At 38.2% G+C, this 24,251-nt stretch overlaps 1 protein-coding gene across 3 annotated transcripts in view; it reads right to left on the bottom strand.

Annotated features, from left to right (window-relative positions):
* Positions 1–24,251, bottom strand: part of LOC145675726 (uncharacterized) — a 1,359,799-nt gene that overhangs the window by 304,666 nt on the left and 1,030,882 nt on the right. For all 3 annotated transcript variants that reach the window (XM_081746346.1, XM_081746345.1, XM_081746348.1), the window contains one exon: positions 7,898–7,980. In XM_081746346.1, the coding sequence (XP_081602472.1) occupies positions 7,898–7,980 (83 nt within the window). The remainder of the gene's footprint in view (positions 1–7,897; positions 7,981–24,251) is intronic.

The following is a 24,251-nucleotide window of genomic DNA, read 5'->3' as shown; positions in this document are numbered from 1 at the left end:
TCACCGGGTCAGTCTGGATCATTGGGCCTTTCTTGATCACCGAGACTGTTCCGGTTACCGAGTCAGTCTAGATCCACTGGTCTATCATGATCACTTGGTCTGTGTGGACCATTGGGGCTGTCCAGATCACTGAGTCTGTCTGGATCACTTGGTCTGTATGGATCACCGGGTCAGTCTGGATCATTGGGTCTTTCTTGATCACCGAGTCTGTCTGGATAACTGACTGTCGTGTTCACCGGGTCAGTCTGGATCACTGGGACTGTCCGGATCACTTTTAGTCTGGATCACCGACACGTCCAGATCACCGGGTCAGTCTGGATCAGTGGGTAAGTTGGATCATTGTGTTTGTTGAAATAATGGGTCTGTCTGGATCACCTAGTCTTCCTGGATCACTGGGTCTACCTAGGTCATACCGAGTCTGAGAAGCGAGACACATGCTCGGATGATCCGGACCAAAGTTGACCCAACATTCCATCACTGTAGCTGATAAAGGTACATAAATGTTATTTTAAATAGCTTGACTCATCAGAAACCAAAAAGAGTTGGAAAGTCTGATTCTAATTGGCTAAATTGTTATTTAAGAAACAAGTGTTGGACGAGATCCGAATTTATAATTACCTTCATTTCCATTGTTTCATTGTAATAAAACAACTTTTGGAAAGAAATAAAAAAAATATTGACTACGTATATTGAATTACAGCTCACACAAATAAATTAGAACCAACTTGTTTCGGTCGTCTCTCTAGTTGTGAGATATGGTTTCTGACAGGTATAATGTGCAAAATTTTTCCGCTTAATTTATGCCGTGGAAAATGTTCCGTTTCGAGGTAGCGTTGCTTCATTAAGTAAACGATAAAATCTCACTGAAGATGCAAACTACTTTATTTATAGTTAACAGAGGTATATTTCTTGTAACTCAAAACTCATATTGCTGGTCGTGACGTTCAAAAGGCTAGGCTTTTATGTTCAAAATAGGCGGGATGGGGGGGGGAGGGGGGGAGAGAGGGAGGAGGGATTGGGAGGAAGAATGAAAGAGGCAAAAGTACAGACTCGATTCCCTCCAAAAGGTTAGCTTTTAATGCTTTCTGTGCGACTACTGGTTGCTGCTACACATTATGGCCTGAACTCTTCGCCATAAATCAATGGGGGACGCTGGTTCTAGCTCTTCCACAACTGTATCTTCCGCATTCCCAACCACTTGCTTCTTCTTCTTACAAGCGAACGGAGGAGACCCAAATTTAAAAGATGGAAAACCCATTTTTAACACACGGCCTCAAAAACGAAGACAGAAAAGGAATTTGGCACGGAATTTTACGATCAATAAGTTAACACCAGTATTTCCTGGTAAAGTTTCAATGTGACGCATTTTCTCTTTAATACAATTCCTTAGTGTGCTGTGAAACGTCTTTACTATCCGACGCCGCCAATGAAAACATGATTGTTTGTCCATAAATAAGCAAGTGCCCCGTTACAGAAGGGTTACACACGTTTAATTGCTAACAGTTCATGCGGTAATTGTATGCAGTATACAAAAAAAAAAAAAAAAGTCCTTGGCGTAACGCCCCATTTGTTCTATCACCACCCCTTGTTCTACCACCGCCCACTAGCGATCGGTTGAAGTACATCCAGGCCAGTGGTGAGCATGTAGTCAGTGCGCTGCGAAGCCCTGGCCCTAACAAGTACATCAGAAGATTTCTTGATCTAGTGCCCGCCACGTCTTTCAGCCCAGTTTACCTAACGACGTAGATGGACACGGAACCTCATACACAATGAAACACGTCTTCAATTATTTTAAATGAAAAGTCCACATACCAAATTTCATGTTTCTAACTTTAAGTAATTTCGAAATGAAATGAAATTAAATCCTTAAGTTTTACGTTCCACTCTTATATCAACTAGGCTAAAGGAGACAGTGATGACGAGAAATAAGTGCAATAGAGGAATGAATAAAGTGGCACGAAACGAGATAACCCAGAGAAAACAAACGAAGATAGTGTTTGTCCACGACAAAGCTCACTTGGCGGAGCTGGGATCGAATCAGGGACCCCACGCACCAGAGGTGATGTTCTACTAATGAATCATCATGCTCCCCTAAACATAGGGGGTGCGGTGGCTCAGTGTTAGAGCGTCCACCTCCAGTGCTTGCAGTCCCTGGTGTGATCCCAGCGCACGCCGTGTGGATTTTGTGGTGGACAAGCATCGTGCTCTTGGGTTTTCTAGGAGTTCTCCCGTTTCCTCCCACTTTCTTCATTTCACTATTTCATTCATTTCTCATCATCATCGTCTCCTTTAGCCTAGCCGGCATAACCGTTGGACGTAAATCTTATTTTTTCCCCTAGACATGTAAATATACACTATGACAGAACTAGCGTACTCAGTAATCGAATTATTAGGGGGATGAAGAGGGAATAATATTCTGAAAATAATCAAAAATGTCATTGCAGGATGTGTTTACAAGGGCGTTTAGCTCAAAATATACCTTTTTTGTCGAATATGTGTCATTCCACTATATATTCGTCTACTGGTCGTCTTACAAATAAAAGAAACTTATTGAAAATTTGTAAATTCCCACTTGAAAGCTATTTATTCTGAACAAAAAAAAAAAGAAAAAAAGAAAAAGAAAAAGAAAAAGAAAGAAAGAAAAAGAGAATTTCAAGATAAGCTTGCAAAGTGTTCTGTATGGTAGTTTGTTAGGTCATTGGCTTATGTGACAAAAAATCTGCCTATTTTATATTGCATCCCATATTTATTTCAAAATTTGCCAAAATTTTCTGTATTAAATACGTATGTCATTTCTAAAATTTAATCAAGTTAATTACCTAGATATAAACCTTAATAAGAATTTTCTCTATTCAATTTCTTTTTCCTTAAAGCTTTTGTTTTTACATTCATTGACTTTAAAATCAGAATCTTTTCCTCTTTAAAGTTTGTCGTGAACTTTATTTCCTTCAAAAATATTATATTCCTTGCTCCTCAAAGTTTGTCATTACATTTATTGATTTTAAAATCAGAACTTTTTTTTCTCTTTAAAGTTTGCCTTGAACTTTATTTCCTTTAAAAATACATTTTTTTCTGCTCAAAGTTTGTCATTACATTTATTGACTTTAAAATCAGAATTTGTTTCTCTTTAAAGTTTGCCGTGAACTTTAGTTCCCTTAAAAAAATATTATATTTCCTTCTTCGCAAAGTTTGTCATTACATTTATAGACTTTAAAATCAGAACTTTTTTATCTTTAAACTTTGCCGTGAATTTTATTTCTTTAAAAAAAATAGATTTCTTTCTCTTTGAAGTTTGTCAGTATCTTCAAACATGGATAGTTTTCTTTTTAACTTAGTGAAAGAAAAGAAACAATATTCCTAAAGTTAAATATAACGGCTGTTGATAAAATAATTATCTTTCCTTTTTTCTTTTCCTTTCTTTTTTTTTTTAGTAAACATACTCCACTTTCTTCTCATGTAATATCTATCTATCATCATCTTCTCTTTTCTTGGTCTGTTGCCGACAGCTCTTCTTCGGTGTTTATTTTAAGAAATGAAAAATAATAATAATAATATAAAATAGGTTGACAAATAGGGAGTAATTTTACGGAAATACCTCATAAAACTAGAAAAAGAAAAGTAGAACTGTTTCTATACTATCTTCAATCTACGTAGCGCCAAGAACGAGAAAGGAGAATATAATAGGTTAATATTTTTTATGCTTATATTTTCTCCCTTCCCTCTTTTGTCTAGATTATTGTCTTTCTTCCTTTCACACGACGAAAGTTTAAAAAAAGACAGAGAAATTTATGCTGAACACAGAATCCAAGGGGTGTTGCGAAAACGCCACTTCGCATAAATCTCAACAAGCGACTCGCTAGACAATTTCACAAGTTAAAGGAATGGGCTGGGGGAAGGGGGGAAAGAAAATAGGAAGAACTTGGGGAAAATAATAAAGCCGTTTCTCTCGAAATAGAGAAAACTTTTTTTTGTCACAAAATAAAGCAGTCACACGTCAAAAGATATTATGTTACAACGACAAAAGTTTACGTAAAAGAGAAACCAAGTTTCATGTGTTTTTGGTCATTATCTTTTTTTTTTTTTTTTTGATCCTGTTATTAAAACTAAACTCAGTTGCGTCAAAACTTAAAACTATAGCCAATTATACGGCTTTAAGCTAGATGATGTGTGGTCTGCACATTGGCTATCACTCTCAAGCAGGGTTGCCACACTCGAGATTCGCGATGATGCCAAACACGGGTCTGAATTATGCTAGATTTTTGTAAATTATGCCAGATTTTCAAATTATCTTTCCTAAGTAATTTTAAAGACCCACCCCTACTTATCTTCATTATTTTAACTGTATTCATGTACGAAGCTAATATGACGCTGTCAGGAACGATAATGAAATAAATTGGTAAATGGCACATTATAGGGGAGGAAGATCGAATTTATGTCTTATGAATGGATAACATTTTAAGAAATATATATACAACAAGCCGCTTCCAACACGGGCCTGAAGCATTTCTTTTAGTGTATTACTAGCTGTCACCTGAAGCTCATATTCCTCCCATCTCAAGTTGTAAATTGAAAGGGACAGAAACATCCCAGATTCAGGTTTCAGTTGACAGTAATAAAACTATGGGTAAGTAAATATGTTTTGTAGAGTCACGTTTTGCTATTTTTGAATATTTCTCTGAATTCAACAATAAATTACAACCGCGGAAATACTGATTGTTCCAAGCATCGCTTCAACTAAGAAGAATAATTCCCGACGGTCCTTGAACCATCTAAATTTTCGTTCTTTTTCTGTTCATCAGAGGGAACAATGAAATTATGCTAGATTTGGCCAAGATGCTAAGAAGAAGAATTCCCTACGGTCCTTGAACCATCTAAATTTTCGTTCTTTTTCTGTTCATCAGAGGGAACAATGAAATTATGCTAGATTTGGCCAAGATGCTAAGAAGAAGAATTCCCTACGGTCCTTGAACCATCTAAATTTTCGTTCTTTTTCTGTTCATCAGAGGGAACAATGAAATTATGCTAGATTTGACCAAGATGCTAAGAAGAATAGTTCCCTACGGTCCTTGAACCATCTAAATTTTCGTTCTTTTTCTGTTCATCAGAGGGAACAATGAAATTATGCTAGATTTGGCCAAGATGCTAAGAAGAATAATTCCCTACGGTCCTTGAACCATCTAAATTTTCGTTCTTTTTCTGTTCATCAGAGGGAACAATGAAATTATGCTAGATTTGGTCAAGATGCTAGATGCTAAATGCATGTGAATTATGCTAGATCTAGCACCAAGATGCTAGATATGGCTTCACTGCTCTCAAGTCACGGCATTAATTCAGAAGCTATTGTGCAGTATAGTCCTTTGATGATGTGTTCGTTTCTTCACAAGAACGATTAGGGTTCATGTCTTTAATTTATTACGATATTCTTATTCTATTTTTCTCGAGTCGTAATTGCGTAGCTACTTCTCTAAGGCTGGCCGCACATAGACCACAGACAGGAGATCCAAGTCGTGGTAGACGAAGGCAGGACAGAATACGGAGGGTCCTAGTTTGTTAATAGAGGCAACTCATTAAGGTCTTAATATATAACGGTAATTAACGCCGTTAGTCCACACATTAACTCTTTGACAGAAAGCATTTTTCTGTTTTCTCCAATATATTGCTACAGTAGTTATCTCGTCCCAGTTTGTTAATGTTCCCAGATAAGGAGGTAATCAGTTAAGGTCTTAATAGATAATGGTAACTAACGCCGTTAGTCCACAGGTTAACTCTTAAACGAAAGTGAATTTTTTAATTTCATTTTTAGCAACAGATAACTCTAGCGATTATCTCGCCAGATTTTGTTAATGGAGTCAATCCGTTAACATCTTCAGTTAGAGCGATTATCTCACCAGATTCTGTTAATGGAGTCAATTCGTTAACATCTTAACGGTGAATCTAACGGTAGCTACTGATATAACATTTTCTACTATAGAAATAACAAATATAAGTTACATCTCTCGCTGTTAGATGGCAGAAACTAACCTACGGCTGACAACTACCGTATTAAATTGAAAATTCTAGCTCGTAATCGTTTTCACTCTTTACAAGGTTTTATTTTCCTCTTGTTTTTACTAATTATTTCAAATATACTTTTCGCTATTAATACTTTTAACACATTCATATCGGTTTCTCCCAACCAGTGGCGCCTCTCTTAACGAAGTCATATTAAAAAATATATAATTTATTGTTACAAGCTAAAGGAGTTAGTATATATTTCATCTCTTGTAACTAGGTATATACAAGAATTACAACATACTTTGAATTGCCTTTCTTTATCCTACAGAGATCAGATGTTTCACTTTTCATTACTATATCTTCGAAAGCCGCCACTACCTCTAACCTCGATTTTCTCCCAAAGGCCTCTGCACTAGTATAGTTGTAGGCCTTTGGAACATATGGTTTCGGGTTCGATTCCCGATGAGAGAACAATGAACGCATTTCGCTGTTTCGAATTCTACTGTAAACTGGAGGTCTGTGTCGTAGATGCGCCTGTCTCATACAGTGACGCCCCATTGACGCAACTGCTGTATTAAGGCTTTCAACCTCAATAGCTCAGCCCCTACTTAAGCTATGAAGATAATTTTGATATCAATGTGTTCCTGAAGGACGAAGCTTTCCGTTGATTGCAACTTGTGCATATGGGAGGAGTACCATGGTGGAGGGAAGAGGTTGAAATTTGTATTTTTTGCACTATGTTTTTGGGTTGGGATTTCCCCATGGGGTTATACTCATAAAAATTAGTATGTGAAGCAAAGAAGTGGTTCGCTGCACGGTAATATCCTATATGTGTACTTGTATATGTATGTGTGTATGTATAGTTATACCCTGTATGTGTGATATGGGGAGCAGGTGTAGCAAAGTTGGCCAATTTTTGAGTCTCAGTTTTTTTGACCCAAAATTTACATTAAATTACACATTGCATTTATTTTCACGACGGTTCCATATATGAGAAGATATCTCTTCACTGAATTGATCTACACAAATGTTAATTTTTGTTGGAAAGTCTGTTCGATAAGCTTTCCAACGATGTATCAATCATGACTCTGTGTTAATTAGGAAGTCGCCAGAGCCACCAAGGCGAAGGTCTGCAAGCTCTTCGAAAATGATACACAGGTTTTTTTTTTTTTTTTTTTTTTAAGGAATTTCGTTCTTAATTTCTTATCTCGCTTTGTATTGCATCAGTGGCCACCATTTTTAATATTATTATCACAAGTGTGTTGACTACACAACATCATTTTCTCAACGTGGGATAACTGCAAGGGTTTCCAGCCCCACCCCCCAATTCTATTTTTTCATTTTTTCATTTTCTTTCTTTTTTTCTTTTCTTTTTTTTTTTTTTTAAGAACGTGGAGTGATTATCACAAGTATTATCTTGATGGAACCGTGTTCCATACTTTCCAACGATGTATAAATTATGAATTTTATGATATTTAGGAGGGGGTTTCCAGGGCCCCAACGTGACAGTCTACGATTTCATTCAAATCCCTGGCGGGCGTAGAGAGGTTAATTTCTTGGGAAGCAAGTGGAAGAGCAGAGACATTTTAACGGAAGGCAACTATTTTCCTGTGTACGAAAAATAATAGTTTCATATTGCACAACCTACACTACCTAGCACAATACAACATGTTTGAGAGCGGGGAGTCGATGAGCGGACAATGCCACTAGGCGGGTCCATTTGCCATTCTCTAACGTCGTCACTGGCCTCCTATAGCCTATATTTTACTCAGCTACAATCACTCCGTTCATTGAGTTAATAAAATATAATTAGTAGACACTTCCATTATTACCACGATTAATAACATTACGTATTTGCCCCTGACAGAAATTAAAAAAGAAAAAGGAGTGCTAATCTACTCACCAGCATTGGAATCCGGTATCTCGCAACGGGGTCCTCTAAACCCTTGAGGGCATTTGCATATGAAACCTTCTGACCCTTTGTGCCTGAAATTATAAAGAAAAATAATTTAGTTATTTTTAGAACTGTAAAATTCAATCAATATAAATCTTGAACTCTTTTTTTTTTTTTAAATTAATTAAAACACTTTTATCGTAACGTGAACATTGACTTAATAGCGTAAAACCAATACAATGGAGTATGATAGGATGAAAACAGTGTTACTCATTAGACAATATTTTGAGCTGTGTCATCATCTTGATTTAGGGGATTTTAGGATTTAGATTTCTGGGCTTTCGGTATCTATATCATTTAGCCTGTCACGTATGAGGGATTACGTCCCTCGGCAAGCACACTGTCCGCGAAAGGGAAGGAAGAAAGAATTGGGGAAGGAAGGTAGCGGCCTGGGACCTATAAGTGAGGTACCACCCCGGCATTTGCCTGGTGTGAATGAGGAAAACCCAGGAAAACCTCATTCAGGACGGCTGGCGTGGAAAATCAGCGCCCGAGGCGAGAGTATACGACGGCGCCCCCATACATATATTCCAAACAATTTTTCGTATCTTTTTTCCTTTTTTCTACCGAATTTTTCACCCCTCTTACTTACTTCGGCGCCCGGGGCCGTTGCCCCGCTCGCCCCTCGCCCCCCTTACGGCACAGCCCTGACCGAGTGCCCCCATCGGGAATCGAACCGATGACCGCTCTCACTTAAGACGAGAGCGTTAGCGACCATGCTACGCGGGGACACTCATTATCTTGAGAAAGGTGTTCTGAGAGTACAATTTCGTCGACCCATTTCTATTGAAAGGGTTCTGTCTCGTCTCGTATCTCGACAGGAAAATTACGTCTCGTGGGCATCATTATTTAAAAGGTAATACACTATGAGTAATATTTCTGAAAATTAAACCCTTAAGAAAAGTAATCGTAAGTGAAACGAAATTTAGATCCTACTTTTTATTTGTTAGGTTGCTATACACAAAATGACTGCAATTTCAGAATTGTCCAGCACCTAAACGGAATAAATAGAACGGAAATCTTTCGGTTTAACGTCCCACGATTATGCTTTAGGTTAAGGGAGACCATGATTAAAGCAAGTGAATGACGATAGTAAAATTGATGGAATGAGAAAGTGGGAGAAAACAGGAGTACTCTGAGAAAACCCACGGACAAAATGTTGTGCAACACAAACCTACTTGGTTAGGAATCAAAACCAGAGACCTCACACACCAGATATTAAGCACCCTACCACTGAACCAACGTGCCCCTTATAAATTAGTACGGGATCACGTAGTCACGTAATGCACTCAAGAGTTTCTATCTTTTGCTGCATGGACTCAAGAAGGCATTCGATGTGTACCGGAGTAACTTGTCACATTTTAAGAGAAACAAAGCTTTTATTATTTTAATACAGTTAAATGTTTCACCAATCTTTGGCTTAAATATAACATTTTGCTGGAAATTAAAATGAGGGCACGATGGCTCAGTGGTAGAGCGCTTACATCTGGTGCCTGGGGTCCCTGGTTCGATCTCCGGTCATGTAAGTTTGAGTTGGACAACATGGTGTTCATGCTTTTGTTTTCTTGGGGATACTCTCGTTTTGTCCCACTTTCTGATTCCACTAACCTTTTCATCACCGTTCATTTTCCATAATCATTCGTCTCTCTCAGCCTAAAAGGGCATAATAGTAGGACGTTAAACTGACAAACTTTCCTTTTTTCGCCCGAAAAGAATAAGGTTTAATACAAACTGATTCAAATATCTGGTGGGTATGCAACCAGGACTACATAGAAAAAGGACGGGTTGCCTACCTTACAGACAATATAATTCACTGCAGTTAGCTCCGAAAAGAATAAGGTTTAATACAAACTGATTCAAATATCTGGAGGGTATGCAACCTGGACTACATAGAAAAAGGACGGGTTGCCTACCTTACAGACAATATAATTCACTGCAGTTAGCTACAAAAGTTCTTTCTGTTTGAAGAAATTGTTTCGTAAATAACTTGGACAATTTGAGTACAGTTTTCAGTAAATTTAAAAGAAAAAGAGAATAGAATTTTCTGTACATTACAGTCATACCACAGTTGCTCCCAAAACGAATTTTAACAAACTTTTGTCGCTGACTGTAAATACAGGTATTTTAAATTTTGATCCCCAATTCTTCCCTTCATTGAAGGAAAATTGAAAACATACACACACGTTACTTAATGCAAATTTACGAGATATCAGTCCAAATGACTAGAGTTCAGATACTCAAAGTTTTATTGTAACACTAGCTGAATTACCCATTCCTTGCATGGAGCAGACAAAATATCTATGTAGTAAACAAACTGAACAACCAAAAAATAATCGGTCATTTTGGATTATTTTTACGTGTCTTGGTAATTCCCCCCGCAGGTGACCCCCGGCCCGCATACAATGGTAGCTGAATTCGAAAGTCATCGCTAATGGAAGTGTCACCATTGATCTCAGTGACCGCAAAAACTATGGATTTGACAGTAATATCGGTAAATTTGGATTATTTTTACATGTCTCGGTATCCCCCCCTCCCGCCGGTGACACCCGGCCCGCAGCCGAATGGGGTGAATTTGGAAGTTAATGCACTCGGAGTTTCATTATTAATCTCAGATACCGCGAAAACTATGAATTCGACACTAATATTGGCCATTTACTACTACTTTTACAAATCCACGTAAACGCACCCCCTGAGACTCCACTGGTTCGAATTTTGAATAAAACACATTGTCTTGGTTTGAAGCCTGAACCAAGGTCCCCATGGTTAAAATTTGGTAACTCTCAGTCCAGTCGCCTGGTTCCCAGGCCGCATACGTACAGACACACAGACATGGAAACAAATTCTTTATTTTATTTATATTAGATACAATATTGACGGATGCGTTATTATTTTCTTTTAAAGTACTGTTCTACTACTCTTCAGAATCTCTACCACGTAAAGAGAGTCTTCCTTGATCATGGGTTTGACATTTAAAAAAATCTTAATGAACTTAATTTTTTTCTGTTTGCAAGAGGAAGCTGTTAATTTCAAGATTAATTTCACATTATGTGCATTCGTTTCACAATCTTGATTTCCATTTCATAACGTTTCAAAAAACGGAGAGAGAGAGAGAGCGAGAGACAGAGAAGTGAAGAAAATCTTGCTCCTTTAAGCGTGAAGTGAATCTCTCAGTGCTGCCATCTATGATGCTCCGTGAAGCACGAAATCCAACAGAAGCGTCGGCTTTTCAGCGTGTTGCTTCTTAATTCTGCTCCTGGATGACATGTCATAACCGTGGATTTATTTTAAAAATCCGCCAACAGAGGGCAGAGTAAAGCGCTAACTGTTTATCTCGGGAATATTCTTTTTCCCCTCCCCACAAGAAGCCTTAATGGAAGCTGATGAAATTATCAAACGAAGTTAACAAGATTACGAAGTGAATTAAAGTGTTGATGACACATGGACTTTGGTTGGGGTGTTACGAAGTTACTAAGTACTTACACTGTTCGTTAATAAGGGCATTTCTTTAAAAACGTAACCTTCTGATTGTTTTGTTCAAAACCCGGAAAGAGAATGTAATAATTTCAAGGATATTTTTTTTTTAAAGAAAACTTTTGTTCTTATGTACGTACGTTTAAAATTATTTTAGTTGTATGTACCTAGACCGATCCGAAAACCTTAGCCCTAGAGACAAGTGTTGCCAATTCAGTGGTTCTCCCACCAAATCTGGTGGTGGATTTACGAATTAGGTTTGTTGGTAATCTAGTGGAGCGAAACTAGCCTTCTGATATACAAAAGTCTTCTGGTACCATGCAACATGGATATGAGCCTTGCTCTTTTAATTTCTTTCTCCTCTTTAAATAAGAAAAGAAATGTATCTTCAGTGACGTAACAACGGGAGGGCAAACGGAGATTGTGCCACGGGTGCCGGATGGGGAAGGCATAAAATTGGGCAAATATTTGGGGGAGCGTTTTGGTTAGGTTGGTCAGGAGGGGATGTTAAGGAGAGTTCTTGCCCGGGCGACAATTAGCATACTTCTGCGTCGCTGATCATCTTCTTTGTTGCACGAAGCTAGCTAATTACTAAAGCTTATAATTAAATTTAGATGTAAATAGGACCAAAAAAAAAAAAAAAAAAAGCTGAGGTCGCGCGCTGCGATGCTCTCGGATTGTGGCAGCCGAAAAATAAACATTCGGTAACTTCTATCTAGATTTAAACAGTTGGAAAATGTTGGATAGACAATTCGAATGTAATGATGGGAACCAATAATTGTATGTATTAAGTATTACAGGGAGATATAATTACGTCATTTCGTAAAGGGCACGGGAGGGAGCTGCCTCCCCTTAGTATATTATATATAAACTGACGACCATATTGATTTGTGTTATATGTATAATGCGAAAAAATAATAATGAAATTATTTCGAGGGGGGCTTGGGCCCAATAGGCCACTCCCTAAATGCGCCACTACATATTATATATATATATTACTAACGGAATAGGTGGGAAACTTAACGCTGGATAATCTTCTCGTCCTCGACAAGCAAAGCGTGAAGCGACGCTGTTCTAAAATGTGTTCGTTTCTGTACCCAGCTTCTGGCATCTGCTGCACAAAATGCGTGTCTACCAATAAAGTCGATTCCCTAGTCTGTGAAACGTATACTTGATTCTCACAGTTTCCCCTCACGCCAACAAATATACCGTGATATTTATACTGTACTTGATTTACCAATAAACAAAATAGTCCATTAAGAGAATTTAAAGTTCTGTTTTTAGGATTCCATGTTTAGTCAGATTTCTAGTGGTTTTCTAAACCTTTTTAGTGGTATTCTGGTGGTGTTTAAGTATTTGATCTGGTGGGGAATCATGTTAATCTGTTGGCAACACTGATCAGAGGTGAGGTGCGCCCCTCTCATGGAACAGTTGTAATTATTAAAATATAATTTATGCTTTACAGTACACATGCTATACACTATTTCATTTAATTAGTGTCTGACATGGAGCAGTATTAACCGTTCCTTACATTCGAAAGTGAACAGTAACTGAACGTATGCTAATAACTTACATAGCTTACTATTAATATGAAAATAGTGTAATATTCTACACGTGGTTTATATATGTAATCATCAACATGTACTACTTTTTATTTATAGACAAACCCATGTGCTCTTCTACTACAAGTTACGACATGAAGTATACTACAGAAATCCTCGTCACTACTTCGTCATGTGATGGAAGAGGAACACCAGCGCTACTGTTGCTCAGAAGAAGGTATAAAACTCCACGCATCGTCTCAACGGACACGAGTTTCAACTTCCCCCTCCTAGCTTGCCTGGAGCTCTGAGATCCTAACATAATCCAGGCCTCGTAGCTTGCCTGAAGTTTTGAGACCTCCTGCCCACTCAGCTTGCCTGGGGCTTTGTGGCAACTCAACCCCTCTCTTACCTTGCGTGGAGCTCTAAGAAATTCTTAACCGCAATCACATAGCCTTTGTGATTTTCGTTCCTTCCTAGCTCGCCTGGGGCTTTGCGAGGCTTCAACCTCTCTTTGCTTGCGCCTGGAACACTGAGGAGTTACTTACAAGTGTTATCTCTGGCCATCACTTCAGGAAGTTTACCATTAGCGGTACCCCACATTTTCAAATTCGAGATGAGACAAGATATATATCTTACAATTCTAGTCTGGGTTAGAATGAAGACGAGACGAGACGAGAAATTTGTCAAGTCTCGTAAAGAATACAAATTCACCCAAGTCACACGTCTCAAACACCATTTTAGTGTTACATGATTTATAGGATAAAAATAACTATAAATTGATATAATTGATTACATGAATACAATGAAGAATATTTATCAAAGTTTAAAGATATGTAAATCATTACAATATATACTAAAACCAAAGCGAACCACTGTCATGACAACCTTTCGAGGGTCTGAACCCCTCCTACGCCATCTGTTAGCGACCGACGGAAATACGTCCGGCCTAGAGACAAGGGCGCCGATTTCTCTGTAACTTTGGGGGTGGGGCATTCATAAAAATACATATAACAAGAAAAAAATCATATAAAATACACATTCATAAAAATACAGGAGAGCCCACATGAGCTTTGGGTCGGCCCGGGGCCCACGGCCTTCGGCGCCCTTGCCTAAAGACTAACACGTGCTGTGTCGTCCTCTCTCTCTAACAGGGATATCAGGAGTCTTCAAGACCTAGGGGCCGTCATGTCTTTTATTCACGGGGCCGCGGTGGCTCAGTGGTAGAGCGTTCACCTATGGTGCATAGGGTCCTTGGTCCGATCCCAGCTCGCGCTAAGTGAGCTTTGTAGTGGTGGACAATCACCATGTGTGTGTGTGTTTTCTCATGGTTTTCCCGTTTCCTTCCACTTGCTTCATTCCAACCAGTGTTTCTTTTAAAAACAATGTTCCGGGGGGCACACTTAGTATTACGGAGGGGCACTTCTGGTACTATTATATTTATTATTTTATTATATACGTATTATTTTGGTCTTCTCCGGGGGGCACTCTCAGAGCTCCGGGGGGCAGTAGCCCCAAAAACATGTCTGGAGGAAACACTGATTCCAACATTTCATTCATTTCTCATCATCACCATCTCCTTTAGCCTAGCCGACATAACTGTGGACGTAAAACTTCAAGATTCCAATTCATTTAATTTTCTTTTATTCACCTGACTTCCCAGTTTGCCTCACCACCCTGGGCGGACACCGAAAATTTGGAAGCACTGGTCAGGAATCGAATCTGGGACCACGAGGGATGAGCCAAATTATCTAAACATTCGTTTATGGGGCCTCCCTGCAAAATATACTTCAATAGTAAATTTGTTTTAAATATTATAATCACACCTTTTATGGATCTCTGTGACCCATGAGAGTTCTGATAACTCCTAAATGAAATTAAGAAAAAAAATCAAGGCAAATTTTTGTACACAAATTTACGAAAAGGCAATGAGAAATAAGTTTCCGAGAATTCGAGACAACACGAGGAAAAATTCTTCGAGAACAGAGACCAGACGAGACTTGCACAAAATTTACGAGAACGAGATGACAAAATCTTATTTCTTGTCTCGTGGGCAACACTATGGACCATTCAGGGAAAAGTTTGTAAATCGCAATCATTATACTGACTACTTCCACACGTATTATTTTCTATATTGACTACTTCCACACGTATTATTTCCTATATTGACTACTTCCACACGTATTATTTTCTATATTGACTACTTCCACACGTATTATTTTCTAACACTAAAATTCAATTTTATTATCGAGACCTTCGCAATCTTGCCCATTCATACGGGGTGTAAATGAACGAAAACAAACAGACTGTAAAGGATGATTCTAAACATCAAAATAGGCAATAAGTTCTAATGGAAAATGAAATGAAATCTTTAACGTCCCACTTATATGCCGGTTAGGCTAAAGAAGACGGTGATAATGAGAAATGAGTGAAATGGTGGAATGAAGAAAGTGGGAGGAAACGAGAGAACTCCGAGAAAACCCACGAGCACGGTGTTTGTCCACCACAAAATCCACACGGCGCGAGCTGGGATCGAACCAGGGACCCCAAGCTCCGGAGGTGAACGCTCTACAACTGAGCTACCGCGCCCCTAAGTTCCTATGGAGCTGTGGGGGTACAGTTCATATTGTAATGTCATAGAAGACACAGTAATATGGGTGTGTTTCTTTCCCCTCACGCTTTTAGTACAAAAATCCTATATAAGTAATATGCTACAAAATAGTTTCCTCTACACAATAGTTCTTTCTCTAAGAAGCTGGACCTCCTGCCCGAAGCAGCGCGGAGGTGGATTGGTGTCCCCTGCCCACTGCAGCACGGACACGAGAGAAATCTCTTGCCCGAGGAGCGCAGAAATAAGGTTAGAGAGTTTCTCGTGCCCAGCGCAGCGCGAAGAGAAAGGTAGGAAGGATCAGCTTAAACTGATGATTTTTTGGTCTCGACGCGCTCTTTTATAGCTGTCATTTGGAGGGAGTACCTGTGGAGGGGCTGTCGAATTCCTTCGTGATTCTCCGTTTCCTTCTTCGTATTTCTTTGTAGGTGGCTTTTGTGGGCTGCTTGATAATTCTTGTGGAGAATATTTACAAATATAAAAGGATATTGCAACATTTTCGTAGGTAGTGTCGTCCAAAAGCGAGGGAAAATGCATCAAAACACGCCTTATTTCGAAGACGAGGAACCATCAAATTGATGGTGCAACACAACGTAAAAGAAACCAAACATGCACTATCCAAGGAAGTATATTACAGCAATGGGCAATGAGTAAAGATATAAGGAATTCCCTAGATATGCTCGGACGTAAAGGTGGGGCCAAAGTAGGCGAAAAGTAAACTTTGTCAGCAGTGAATAAGAAATACGTCGACGAGAATTCGCAAGTGTTATGGATCACTAGCTTCACAGTTGTTTACGTTCGAAATAGCCCGCATACTGCAATGTACTACTTCCGTGCTTTCACGGACGGCTCTACTTTCGAAATCATCCAATTTTCCTCACAGGTCCATAAGAACGTTTTTTTTTCTTATTATTTTGATGTGACAAATTAACTCTTCATAGTTTGTCGGCTTAGTTCATTTATACCTTGTATATAGTAATTTTCAATTTTTAGTTTATTCCATTTTTCTACGTAACATGCTGCTGGAAATCATCGTTTATAAATAAATGTCCGTGAACCTGGCCCCCACCCATACCCGCACTAATTTTAAAACATATGTTAAAAATTAGTGTCCAGTTAGTGCCGACGACCTATCATAACTAAACAAAGTTTGTGCTGTTACACAAACGTCAAAAAACAATAAAAGATTGTGTGTGGAGAAAGGTTCACGCTACGCCTACCTACTCAACAAATTGAGATAAAACCTATAAATAAACTTAGTCTTAAATTAGTTCTGACGATATCACATAATGAAAATAAGTATCAAATCTTATCAATTATCTTATCAGAAAGCCAAAAGATACACGAAAATCTTTTAATGGGGACATCAAAAGAAAGAAAAAAACTGACCCCTCATTTCTATGGTGAGATTTAAAAAAGCACTAACTTTCTTTCTATAAAAGTGGGTGGGGCTTAGGTTTGATTTTTGTTTCTTGATATTTGTGTAACAGTACAAACTTCTTAACATTATAGGTCATCAGCACTAACTGGGGACAAACTTTAAGCATATGTTTTAAAATTAGTGCTGGTGTGGGTGGGATCACATTCATTTGAAGATAGCCCTATCCACTTTGAACAACTTTAACACTGATTTTGTAAAATATACCAAAAATTAGTCCTAAATTAGTGTTGACAACACCACATAAAAAGATAAATAGCACTAACGTTTTTTTTGACGTTTTAGTACCAACACAAATTTTTTGAACACTATAGGTCGTCAGCACTAATTGGGCACTAATTTTTGGTATATGCTTTGAAATTAGTGGGAGTGTGGGTGGGGCTAGGTTCACGGATATCTTAAACAAAGCAAGACGCGTATTCTTTATATGAATCAACTTGTTTTCACTTACGTCCTCAAAGAAGTTCAGTGCTCTTTGTACTATTTTACTAACAGCATGAGGGGGGGGGACTAATTTGTGCTGCCCTCTGTGTGAGCTCCCATAGAGGCCATTTCTACTAAACTCCCTGAGTTTTCAATGCACAAGGAAATCTACGGAAAAGTTTCCCATTTCCTTCCTGGACCTTATAAAACTAAAGTGTCTCTCCGTTTTCGTACAAAGTTTCCTTGTGGAGATAACGACACACAAAACAAAACAACATCGCGCTGCCGTTGAGGATAACAAAACAAAAATAAACGTTAGGCGTTTAACACTTCCTTTAGGATACTCTCTCCGAATGTTCTTTGTTGCTACCATGTCGAAGCAGAGAGAAGTTAAATACTGTGGCACTTAACACAGAAAGTTTATCATTAGCACACTGAGAAGCAGCAAAAGGAACCAACCCTTGTTTTAAAGTAAGATAACGTTGGGTTAAAACTTCTTTTTGTTGTTCGGCTGATTTAAAAAATATATATATTCTTTCACTTGTTCATCAAGGTCGCACAAGAATCAGAACATATTATGATACGTTTATTAAAACTTACAATACATGTAACGGGGGACTCATATACAAATGATTTCCCATCTCCTGCCTCTTGCTAGTTTAATTTTGTGTCTTTAAGACTCAGCGTCTGTAAGGAAAGCACAGAGGGACCCTTGTAATACTCTACTTCTGTTAACGAAGACATTGAGCGTTGAATTTCACATCTTTTTAATGAAAAGGTTAATGATGAACTCAAAATTTCTAGTAATAAAGGAAATTACACAAAACTCATTTGAACGGAAAGCATTTCTATATTTATAGCTATTATGGTAAACGAAATGTAATAAAATCCTTAATTTGACGTCGCATGTAAATTACAGTCTATACTAGTGGCTCTCAACCGATGTGTCGCGATACATTGGTGTGTCACGTAGTCCCCTAAGGCGTGTCACGAAATTTTAGAATTTAATAATAAATAGTTAAAATCGTGACAGACTGTACCAGTCAACACCTCCAGCGGTAACAATAATGCTCAGTGCTATATAAAGCCATTATAAAAACTAGTTGGTTTAACTATTATAATAGATATTATTATTATTATTATTGTGTCGCGATGTCCTAGATATTCAGAAAAGCGTGCCGTCAGTCAGAAAAGATTGAGAAGCAATGGTCTATATTTAGCTGAAGTACCAGCGTTACACACGCACAGAAAAAGTTTTAAGAAAACGAAGATATGTTTGAACACATTTACGAATGTGTATATGAACCGAAATGAAATAATAAAAAGAGCTCAGCTCGACCCCACTGTCAACTATATTCAATAATTAATTCTAAACGGTCCAATCGTTATTCTTCTGAAAAACTATAAACACCCTTCCCTCCATTTGGAGACGCATTTCATGCAAAATATAATGGTAACAATCCAGGTCGATCCAAGTGTTAAATATTTTCAAAAATTGATTAACCTTTCTATCTTTCCTTGTTCTTATTTACCCTTCCTTACTTTGGTGATATCTTTAGGGTTAGTAGATTTTTTAGAGAGGAAAAGAGGAAGATTTTTAGAGGAAAAAAGGGAAACTACGATTTTTAGACGAAACAAGGGAGATTTTATGATCTTTTAGAGGAAAAAAGGAAGATTTTTGATTTTTAGGGGAAAAAAGAAAGTTTTTATTGAGGAAGAGGAAGATTTTATGATTTTTAGAGGAAAAAAGGAAGATGTTATGATTTTTGGAAGAAAAACGGAAGATTTTATTATTTGTAGAAGAAAAAGGAAGATTATAAGGTTTTTGGAGAGAAAAAGGATGATTTTACGACTTTTAGAGGGGAAAAGGAAGATTTTTACTATTTTAGAGGAAATAAGGAAGATTTTTACTATTTTAGAGGAAATAAGGAAAATTTTTACTATTTTTAGAGGAAATAAAAAAGATTTTTACTATTTTTAGAGGAAATAAGGAAGATTTTTTTACGATTTTTAGAGGAAATAAGGAAGATTGTTTCGACTTTCAGAGAAAAAGAGGAAGATGTTACGATTTTTAGAGGACAAAAGAAATATATGTGATATTCAGAATTCACATAAAATAAACAAATATATGGTTTCACACACTAGCTTACAATAATTTTAATTGGAAACTGAAGCAGTTACGTTAAAAAGAATTAAAATACACAGAACACAAAGGAAAAAAGTATATTGTTATTACTGGTGGGAATTCATGCGCATTGGAGCCTTACACTAACCTGTAGATCCTCGTCTCACTAAGCCTCGATGCTGAAAGAGGTGATAAACACAAATCCAATTAACCAAGCATATTATACAAACCTTTGATTTGTCCTGGAAGGAGAAGTTAAAAGAATACAAAGTTTACAACCACTTCGAGCTCTGCTTTTATTAGTTCACAGTAGCTTCTGTTCCTGGCATCATGGTTAGTTTAAGGAGTTCACATTCATAATAGGTTCCATCCTTCGGAACCACGACGTTGCATAAGAACGAAAAACAGAAAAAAAAATCGGATATTGCTTCTAAACTCAATTGTTCCTACCTTGGTATCCTCGTCCCACCAATCCTGGATGTGACCTTAAATATAGTTGTTCATGTTTATACATATTTTTAATATATTTTATGTTTCTCATTAAGGTCATCCAAGTTGCTTTTGAAACGCTTTTAAAATTAAAGATGTTCTGTGGGTTATATAATCCACTCACCCAAGTGGAACCCAACTACGAACTTAAATATTCGATAAATCATGGCGGTATTGACTACCTATGCGCACTGCTTTTAAAATATTCTTGGCATGGATGTAATGGTAGCGCCACAGACGTTTTAAAGTTTAGAACTCTTACACTTAAATGATTTTAAGGACTTCTGCCGTCTAGGAGTTGTGCATCTAGTTGATTTTGAGAGTTGAAACAGCAGAAATCAACCAACATACGGAAAATAATGTCATGACTTTCCTAAAACATTCTGTTTACAAAACATCATAAGACGGCCAAAAGGATAGCCCAAATCCCTGGAAGTGATCACCACGATTTAGTGGAGGACGAATGGGAATGCCTTGATTCATTCCCACACAACGTGAGAGGAAAGGATTGATGTTGGTGTGACTAGGGATGTCCATGAGAAAAGACTGGAGACTGTGTATTGTCAAGAGATGAAGTCGTGTAAAGTCTCGGAAAGTTATCTATTTCTAGTTGAACCACTTTGTCTCATCTCGTGAGCAACTCTATTTATGACTGATCATTTTCTGTTGTCTCTTTGGCAACTTTATCCATGACTGATCACTTTGTCTGCTCTCGTGGGCAACTCTATCCGTGACTGATCATTTTCTCTCGTCTCATGGGCAACTCTATCCTTGACTGACCACTTTGTCTTGTCTCGTGGGCAACTCTATTTGTGACTGATCATTTTCTCTCGTCTCATGGGCAACTCTATCCTTGACTGACCACTTTGTGTCGTCTCGTGGGCAACTCTATTTGTGACTGATCATTTTCTGTTGTCTCTTTGGCAACTTTATCCATGACTGACCACTTTGTCTGCTCTCGTGGGCAACTCTATCCGTGACTGATCATTTTCTCTCGTCTCATGGGCAACTCTATCCTTGACTGACCACTTTGGGTGATATCAATAAAAATAAGTAACTACTCCTGAGAAGTCCTGCTCGAGAATCGGAGTAACTACACCTGGAGTAATCTCCTCCCTCAATTTCGTATCAATAAAACAAGCCACTACTCAGGTCTAGACTGCTCCAGATTTATGAACGTTTACTCGCGCTTCCTCTGCACGTAGCACTGAGTCGTATCAATAAAAGTAGTTACTCATTTCTTCCATCTGTTGAGCGGTCATTTCGTTGTGGGTAACTTATGGCGCAGTATGCTAAACGCCATGGAAGGGACAAGTAGCATCGACAATTTCAATGAAAGTGAATTTGTGGATATGATAAGAGAGTTTCCAGTGGTACTTCCGAAGTCATAGTTACCAGAAAGTAAACGAAGGAAAGCCGAAGCTTTGAAGGTAAGTACAGTGAAATGCAACGAAATATCAAATACATCTACAAATGAGAACAAATCCAAAAGAGAATCTTTAATATCCGAGCGAGCATTAAAAAAAATTGAAAAAGAAAACGGGAAACAAAAAAGTAATACTGAAACCACGGGAACGAACCTCTTGGAACTGATGGATGTTGATTGGAATCCAGCAATATCAAGGTTAGCACGACAAGTGCATATCACGTGTTGTCCAAGGTCTTGTCCAAGATTGTTTGGCTTTAAGAACAAAATCAGACACTTGGTTCCTTTGTTTCCTTTTTTAAATAGTCCAGCCAGTCACGTCATAAAGCACGTCCATCTGATTGCGTTTTCCACACCATACGTGTCCCCTTTCACCTTGGCATAAAAAATATACATTCTCATGTATATACCCTTCCTATTAGCGTTGAGTTGAGTTGATTTTGAGTTTAATGTCCTTTTCAGTAGCGAGGTTATATGAGACGGGACCTACTAATTAACTTGGCATATGAGCTCTCGCCGGGAATCGAACGCGGGTCTCTCATGCCAGAGGTATGTACGCTATCCGCTTAGGCACGAAGGAGCTCTTCCTATTAGCGTATTCGTCTCCAAAATACTAGGTTTCTTTATTGCCACGTGTGTATAGTCAAGTGCTCCGATAGCGCCCGGGAATGTATATTGTTCTTGCCACTCTGCCTTTGCTGTTTGAATATTACACACACCTCCTGAAACAATCAATTTTCAGATTTCGCAATAATCGCATCCATTACACTTGTAGTAGTCATAGACACAGTACTTTGTGCCACAACAGAATCCCCTGACATTCAGACTTGGAATCCCGGATTACTCACATAAAGCAAGAAAACCCGCATCTTTCCGTTATTACGTAGTGCACCACCCCAAATTTCCGTTGATTCTCCTAAAAAATGTTGTGCTAACTACTCTACATTTTCTTTCATGAACCTATGTTTTTTGTAATCTCCATTTGCAACATTTCTATGCAATTTATAAGTTTTGCTACATAGCAAAACAATCATGTACTCTGCCATATTTCGCACGGAGTCACCTATTTAGTTTCCTCCACAAATTTGGAGAAGTTACTAGCATCACAGAAGAGTCTTTGATTTTTATTGATATCAAACGCGTAGTAGTTACTCGGCTCGACAATAGAGGTGTGGTTACTTCAAAAGGGCGGGGCTTCTCCGAGGTCAGCCGAGACGACTAGTGCTCAGTTCTCTTTTAATTGATACCAATGCGAGTAACTACTCCAAAATTGGGCGTAATGAGTAACTTCTCCGTTTTATTGATATCACCCTTTGTCTCGTCTCGTGGGTAACTCTATTCGTGACTGATCATTTTCTCTCGTCTAATGGGCAACTCTATCCTTGACTGACCACTTTCTCTCGTCTCGTGGGCAACTCTATTTGTGACTACATTATCCTCTCATTTTGTATGCATTATCCCTCTATCCGTGACTGACCATTTTCTCTCGTCTCGTGGACAAATCTAACTGTGACTAACCACTTTATTTCGTCTCTTGGGCAATTCTATCTGCGACTTATCACTTTGTTTCATCTCGTGAGCAATTCTATCTGTGACTGACCATTTTCTTTCGTCTCGTGGGCAGCTAGCTCTATCTGTGAATTAACACTTTCTTTCGTGTCGTTGGCAACTGTACCCGTTACTGGTGACTTTTGTCTCATCTCGTGGGCAACTCTTTCTGTCTTTCCGTATCTGAAGTTCCTGCTAATTGCTGCTCATCGTCAAAACACCTTTTGAGGCAGAGTTTCAGGTTCGTTTCCGCTGCAGCCAGAGTAGAATCTTCTCAGCTTATCATAGGAACGATCTCGTTGCCCAAGAGAAGGAAGAAAATCATGCAAAATGATTGAGATACAGTAACTTCTCATTTACCCAAATCATGTTTCTTATTTTTCTCATCAAAAGATTGAGATTTAACTTCATTTATTAAACAAATACTTCTTGAATTGCTCTGTAACATGAGCCAATCGGGCTAATTACAACTTCTCTAGCTGGTTTCGGATAGGCCACTAGGCCGACATTCAATTAGCACTATCAAAAAAGAAAAAGACAACAGCATAAATATCTCTGTTCATATTTAGACACCTCAAACAGTTAAGTAATAGTTCTGACTGTTATGAGCTGATAAGATTGAACGGCTTTTAAGACGATAAACCATGATTTATTGCCAAGGAGTAAGATAATTTCTATTCTATTCACTTATTAAAATGTCGCCATCTGACACAATTAAGATTCTTTTTTCTAAAAAACAAGTGGGAAACAGACCTTCGGTATAGAACGTGTTTTTTTTTTTAAAAAAAAAGCCCAAAGTGAAGAAATCGAGAAATAAAAATGCCTGAAGAGATTTATTAAAACCATGTCACGTGTTACTGAGCATCTGATGGTCTCTTGCGCCAAGGGCAGAAGTGGAAAAAGACCTCGTCAGTGCTTCAGAATGAAAAAAAAGAAAGAAAAAGAAAAAGAGTAGGGAAAAACTGTTGGTTGCGTGGCTTCTTTTTTTGTCTGTTGACAGTAGCCGAAAACGTGCGATCATCTCTTTAAAGCTAGTCTTTCATATAACACGAGAGAGAGAGAGAGAGAGAGAGAGAGACTCTCCGACCGATGAGAGCGTGATCTGTTGCGTTAAAACATTTCGCCCCTGAGCGGAGTTGCGGAAGAAAGATGGAAGCGTGCGGATATATTCGTTTTTCTCATCTTTCCGTGAAGAGAAAAGTAAGTTTAAAAAAAAAAAGAAAAAAGAAAAATA

The sequence above is a fragment of the Thermobia domestica genome, chromosome 18 (genome assembly GCF_964235325.1).
Source record: "Thermobia domestica chromosome 18, izTheDome1.hap1.1, whole genome shotgun sequence".
NCBI lineage: Eukaryota > Metazoa > Arthropoda > Insecta > Zygentoma > Lepismatidae > Thermobia > Thermobia domestica.
The sequence above is the reverse complement of the archived record's forward strand: the minus strand, read 5'-3'. Positions and strand labels throughout refer to the sequence as shown.